This window comes from Harpegnathos saltator, unplaced genomic scaffold (genome assembly GCF_003227715.2).
Source record: "Harpegnathos saltator strain DR-91 unplaced genomic scaffold, Hsal_v8.6 scaffold10, whole genome shotgun sequence".
In the NCBI taxonomy this organism is placed as follows: Eukaryota; Metazoa; Arthropoda; class Insecta; order Hymenoptera; family Formicidae; genus Harpegnathos; species Harpegnathos saltator.
The window spans coordinates 1,363,120-1,370,000 of record NW_020229873.1 but is presented as its reverse complement, the minus strand read 5'-3'; the positions used below and the strand labels follow the sequence as shown (position 1 = coordinate 1,370,000).

At 49.4% G+C, this 6,881-nt stretch overlaps 1 protein-coding gene across 3 annotated transcripts in view; it reads right to left on the bottom strand.

Moving 5' to 3' along the window:
• P5CS (Delta[1]-pyrroline-5-carboxylate synthase) overlaps positions 1–6,881 on the bottom strand; it is a 37,300-nt gene that overhangs the window by 7,848 nt on the left and 22,571 nt on the right. The window contains exons 2-4 of one of the 3 annotated variants that reach the window (XM_025297609.1): positions 5,739–6,001; positions 5,259–5,665; positions 901–1,216 (exon numbers count right to left, since the gene is read on the bottom strand). In XM_025297609.1, the coding sequence (XP_025153394.1) occupies positions 901–1,216; positions 5,259–5,423 (481 nt within the window). In that variant the 5' untranslated portion in view covers positions 5,424–5,665; positions 5,739–6,001. Of the gene's footprint in view, positions 1–900; positions 1,217–5,258; positions 6,002–6,881 lie in introns of all 3 variants that reach the window. The other 2 variants (XM_025297608.1, XM_011152733.3) reach the window with 2 other exon arrangements.

Here is a 6,881-nt window from a genome sequence, read left to right as displayed (position 1 = left end):
CCCGACATGTCGGACGGGGCTGCGGTTCTCTAATGCACTCCAACCACACGTAGGTTTTATTACATTTTTTACACCTTTCACGTCGCATTTACCTTTTGCTATTATTATTATTATTATTATTATTATTATTATTATTATTATTATTAAAGATGTATGAGTTTAATTAAAGTTAAGTAAAAATGTGATTTTAATATTTTCAATTATTTCACTGAAATGTAATATTTTATTCAGCACGCTGAAGAACGGAAGAACTCGGAAGGGACACCACGTGTCCCCTGATCAAAGGGAACATAATGATTCATTAATGTACCTTATGATTTTTCCATCTTTTCTATGTCATACGATAAGAAAAATTATACAAATAATCGTAATTAAAGTAATCAAGGCATATAGTGTTAATGACGTTCTGCTGGCATCGTGTATCGCTGCGGTGTTGTGAATATTGATCGACTGAACTCTTTGTTGACTAAAATAAACCGGCGCCAAATCAATAACAGAGATTAATCAATCGTCATTACACATGTAATTATGAATAATTTAATCAGCTGACGATACTAATCAGTAATCAGTAATCAGTGTATGTGTGTGTGTGTGTGTGTGTGTGTAATCGGTCAAACTGGAACGATCGTTGTACGTGATGACGATTTTAATTTTCATCATCTTGGACAGACAAAATTCCGCTCGATCAATATCCAATGCTAACTGCAGATGAATATCACTCAGCGAAAGTACAACAAGTCGCTGTCGACGACGACGAAAAATTTTCTCGCGTGTATCGCAGTCCCGACATTAATTTCCCGATCTTAATTTTCACGTGGTGAATCCAAGGGAGAGGGAGAGAGAGAGGGAGCGAATGAGAGCGACGGCGACGGCGACGTGTATATGCTGGGGGAAACATACCTGCATGCTCTCGTGTGTGATCAGCCGGACTCAGAGTCTCCCTCATTGACAGGGACATTAAGAGCTCCTGGGTGAGCTTCTGTTTGCCAAAGGCGACCGCACCGCTGGTCACCATGATGCATTCGCGACCCTCGTTCTGACACTCGGCTACTTGCTCGACGATGGACGCTAAACGTCCCAGAGCCAGGCCATGCTCGTCCTCCCTCGTTATAACGGCGCTGCCGAGTTTGACGACCAAGCGGCGGGCGTATTTCAATTCGCTGCGCTCCGTCAGGGTCTGCGGTCGTCGCGATCCCTCCGATATTTGCAGGTTGCCCTTTAAAAGTGTTTTCCTTTTTTCATTCGTTTTTCTCACTTTACAGATTGCGAGGCGCTGAAAGGAGTCGTCCTTTTCTCGCTCGGGGAGGGGGGGGGATATACGAAGGCTGTTTTACTAACGTTAATTAAATTCAAGGACTAACTTGAATTTAATTGATCATTCACGATGAAGTTAATCGTTAGGATTTAATTAACTTGAATTTGATTCATCGTTTTGTTGGAAAGAGACGAGAAGTAAATTCTTTCGTTATCTCGTTCTTATCTCGTTATCTTTCGAAAACACGTTTCAGCTTTACGGCGGCGGAACGAGAATTTGCGACCGGGACAGTTTAAAAAAAAGTCGTGAGGCATCAATCTTTGAAAATAGTTGGAGCTGCTCGAGGAAGAAACTCGGCGACTGAAATTGGGTCCAATAGACTGACACGATGCACCGCGCGGGTTATATTACGTTATATTACATTACAACGCTTGTCGCGGGTATCTTATTATACTCGCGCAACACGGAGAGAGCCGGCATTCTCCGGAGAAGTCCGGCGACGTGGGATCACGCGAGAAGTTGCCAAGTTATCGCAAAGATGCGCGGAAACGCCGCGGAAGATTGATATTTATGCCGGTGGAAAACGCGCTCTAGCCGCGGCCGGCATCATGCTTACGCAGATCGCATTTATTTCAATATATCTTCACGGCAACGCCGACGAACTTCCGGAAGACGAAATTACGTCCCATTAATAGATCTTCCAATCCGTCAGCCCTTCCTCGCGATTCTCCGACACTCGCGGTCGGGATGAGAGAGAGAGAGAGAGAGAGAGAGAGAGAGAGAGAGAGAGAGAAAGAGAGAGAGAGAGAGAGAGAGACGGCGCGGGCGCGAATGGTATTTTCCGAGAGGGCGACGTTTAAAGCGCGAGATTATCGTCTGCGCTGCCTTATCACTTCGCGCGCTCGATGACGTTGCTAATTCCACCGGTCGCGGCGCGTCTAATGAAACGCACCGCGCGCGGGTGCGGTGCATAATGAGAGCAGTTTCATTAGAATCTCGTTTGACAGCTTGTTGACGCGTGGCGGAATTGATACTCGATCATCGGCACGCAACTTGTTACGCTCGTCGTCCATCAGTGTTCACGTGATCCCGCGATGCAAACGCGATCGCGAACGATAGCAATAAACAGCACTACGCGGCGATGAAACGCCGTTGGGAGAAGCTCGTCGGAAAATTACCCTTTCGCACTCGCGCAAGTAAGTGAAAATACGCCTCGCGAGAATATTGGCGACTCTCATCGCGTTCGCACGAGCTCTTCGACACGACGGAAAATTGCGACTCGAAGACTTCGGTCGTAGGAAGACACACGAATGCCAGCAGCTCCCGCTGATCGCAACGGAATATCCTCGGATGTTTCAACTATCTCGAGTTTACTTAGGATGCGATAATCGAATTGTACGATGATAGTCTGTATAAATATTTGTTTTTTATTAAAACACAATTAATGCACGTGATAGTCGATGAACTTTGTATTTTCCACGATTTCCACATACACGTATCGCGGCGATAAGCATAAAATTGAACACGGAAGAGAGAGACACGGTCAGGCTCGCGTTTGCAGGCGGTCAGACGGGAGTTTCTTCGTCACAACAAATACGATTCCACGCGCGGCGCGAATGTAAACGCCGCGCGATAAAGACGTTTACGCGCTGATTACCGATCGCACCGCACAGCAAATTACTTCGTAATCCTCTCTTATCTGCGCGTCGGAAGACGCGGCTTTATTTTTACACGTCACTCAAGCCTTTCCCTCCCCCGCCCTGATTGTGGACAACGCGCGAGAGAGTGCACGGGGTGCGTGCTGCATCCCATCAACGTGAGCAATTTCATCCGCGGGAAATTGACGCGAACGAGCTCCGTGCGAGCGTTCGCGTCTTTCTGCGAGAGCTCTCCCCCTCCGTTTCTCTCTCTCTCTCTCTCTCTCTCTCTCTCTCTCTCGACCTCGGTAATCGCGCTCCGATGAATATTTTTATCGAAAGCGGCCGAAACGAAGGCGCCTGTGATCAATCGGGAGATAATCGGCGGATTATCACGCGGATTCGATAAATGTCGAAATCTCAAAGTGTGAGAGAAACTTATGAATTTGTGGAGTGCGCGGTGGACCAAACGTCAGTCGATTCCTCTCGGACGAATATCGTGGAAACTTGAGGAAGTTTCCGAGGGGAACTCCCCGCCGCCGGAACAATTACGTTCTCCGTACGTACGATGAAAAACACGCAACAGAAATCTGAGGGATGATCGAGCGATTGCGAGCGGCCGGAGAGCTTTCCGAATAGTTTTCGATCGAAATAATTCCATCTGGAAAACATAACGTAAATAATGTAAATTCGAGAAATAATTGAGAACGATCCCGATCCCGGAAAGCTTCCCGGACAGTTTCACGATACCTGTCTCTCCTGCTAACCCTCTCCGCGCCTCCACCATGTCCCCGCTGCACCGACGCACAGTGGGGTCAGATGACATTTTTTGGTTCAAAATTCTTCAGAGACCTGAATTTCCCATCGATCATCGACACCAATGGATGAGGTTGATCCTAAATAAATTCCAAAGAGATCTGTCCAGCCGAAATTTTGAAAAAATTATCAGTTCAGGGTTTATGGGTTTAGGGTTTGTCTTAAAAGTTTCGAGGCTCGAACTTAATGTTTTATAGCTGAATATTCAACGTCGAGTGTATTATTAGGTTCTCGAGCTATGGCTAGATTGGGTTCTTGGACCATTTGGAGCTCTTAATATATATGGTTTCATGCATCCACGAGCTAAAAAGTTCTTGGATTGATAGATTCCTAGGTTGATGGGCTTAAGACTCAAAATCCCTCGGTTTTGTGCTTAACGGGTCTATTTTTGATGTTTTTGTATTTTGGGCATATGAGTTTTGGATTAATGGGTTTCTGGCTCAAGATCGATAAATCTCGAGGTGTCTGTTGATTGGTTTCATAGTTTCAATCCGCTGAATACGCTATTAGATAGAAATAAGTGTCGAATAATGAGTATTTCACGAATTTCTCGCGTTTAACGATAATTTTTCCTCCTTTGGGGCTAGTAATTTGAGAAAAAAATTTTCTCTTTAATTTTGGCAAGACAGATCTCTTCGGAATTTATTCAGGATCATCCATTGGTGTCGATGATCGGTTGGAAATTCAGGTCTCTAGAGAATTTTCAACCAAAGAATGTCATCTGGCAACGGTGCCCACTGTGCAACGGTCGTTCCAACGAAATGCGTCAGCTCCGTGGCTGATAATACATCCTCGTTGTCGATTCTTTTGCGCCGCTCCATCGCGAGCGTATCTCATATCTGGGACGGCGGCGTTGATGACGAAAACGCGTGCGTGTCGTGACGCGGAATATCACCCGATTCGGACGTGCAACTCCGCACACGGCTGAATGCGTGGATGCGCGTTATCATTATCAGTGCGCTGCTGAATTATCAAGGCATCCACAACTGCTAGTCTCGAGAGCGCAGAGTCTCCGCTCGCGAGACGCAAGCCGCGGCGGCTCGGCCCGCGGAATTGGACAATGATTTTTCAAATCCGCGCCGTCGAGCTTTGTCGTCGCGTCCGATAGCGAGCGAGCGAGCGAGCGAGCGAGCGAGCGAGTGAGCGAGCGCGAATCCATTTCCACCGACGGAAAGTTTCCGTCGGCGGAACGGCGGCGGCTATCAGCAGGCGTCCGCGGACGTTCCGACGGGAGAGACGACAGGCGCGCGTCGTATATATTTATAACGCGCGCTCTCTCGTTTTATTAGCGCAGCTTCCCGGTTTCTGGTTCCCACCGGAAATCGCCGTGAAGAAGAACGTCGCTGCCGCTTCGCGGGCGGCCCAGCATCGAGCCCGAGAGCAGCTTCCGGGCGACCCGTGAAACCACGATAGGCCCCGGTTTTCACACAGCTGGCGTGAAGTCGCGTTATCGCGCCTCCTCGGATTTACGAGCGCTCGTAAGCCGAGGTCTGTGTTTCTCTCTCACACACACACACACACACACACACACACACATACACACACGTTACCTGCAATGCCACCTCGCGAATTGTCTCGCCTTCGACGGCGGCGCACAAGTTGGGAGTCGGACATGATGCATAATAATATCGCTGTTGCACGTACTGTTTGCTGCTGGATGCGCAGTCCCGCTGACGTCGTGGCGAGTTTTCGCGAGTAACGCCCGAGCCGGGCATATCTCGTAAGCGACAGCGTCGAATACATGGCGGCACCCTGCCTGGCCTGGCCTGCCTGCCTGCCCGCCTGGTGTACCTTGTTCTTCTTCCTTTTCTTCGGGGGACCCCCCGACGACGATTAGTCAGCCGTTTCTCTCCGTCTCTCAGTTTTTGCGGCCGACCCGACACACGGTCTCGTGCACGGAGATTTACGGTCCACGATTACGAGCGGCAAGATTATGATTATCGAGCACCTGGCTCGACTGGCAGAATCGATTATTCCGTAAAGTCCCGCCAATTCCCGCCGTGATGACCACTACGGGAAAGATTGATTACCTGGCCGCGGCAATAGCGCCGAGATGTCACATTGGCGTTGTCGACTTCACCGGTTAATCTCGCGGTTATGGATAGGCCAGGTGAAGAGCGGACAAACAGGATGGTAACGCCGCGTCGGTCCAATCGGATCGTCGATTCTGCCAGCTCCAGCACCCGGACCGGCCGAAGGGAAGAGCACAGGGGAGCGGAACGGCTCGCGACGGACGGAAGCGGTGCCGATTTCGTGCCTCGTCGCCGAGGTGTCGAGCAGCCACGGCGATAGTCTACGACACACTGCTGCGTTTTGCATGATTCAATCGTATCGGGAGATGTTGTTATCATGTCTTTAGATTAGAGACGAACCTTTCAGTAAACGGGGGAGAAGAGAGAGAGAGAGAGAGAGAGAGAGAGAGAGAGAGAGAGAGAGAGAGAGAGAGAGAGAGAGAGAGAGAGAGAGAGAGAGAGAGCGAGAGAGCGAGAGAGCGAGAGTGAGAGAGAGAGAGCGAGAGGGAGAGCGAGAGAGAGAGAGAGAGAGAGAGGGGGAGAGAGAGAGAGAGAGAGAGAGAGAGAGAGAGAGAGAGGTGTCTCAACCGGTGATCGGTAACTGACGGTGAGGAGCAGGAGGAGGAGGGAAATCAGTGACGTTCGCGCGTGTCGTGTACGCGTGGATTCGAGAGATTTATCGTTTTCCGAGCGTTTTCCTGCTCATAACTGCCGAGGTTACGCAAAGTCCAAGTCTGCCGCGCCCGCTCCAGCGTGCTTTATGGGCGATGAGACGGGCGGGCAGTATCGTGCCTGTTCACTCGTTCACGTCGGTGAACTTCGACCCCGAGAATTGTGAGTCGCGTAAACACTAGCGATATCACGGAAAGAGTCATTTTTTCGCTACGTCAACGCGATAGCAGCGCGAGTGAGATCTACATTCGATAAGCAATCGAAGTCGTCTCGCGAGGGACCGGTGTTCTATGTGTGCGTGAGGGGGGAGAGGCAAGCCTCAATTAACGCCTTGGAGCGGAAGCTCAAGAGCACAAGAGACTCAATGGCAGACGGAGGCGTGTAATATCAAAGTGAATAAACAATGTGGAATCTGTAAAAGAGTCTAGTCAGCGGAGCTTTTCCATGCTCGCACGCGTCTCTCGCGATTGTTGTCGGCTTGGTGGGAAC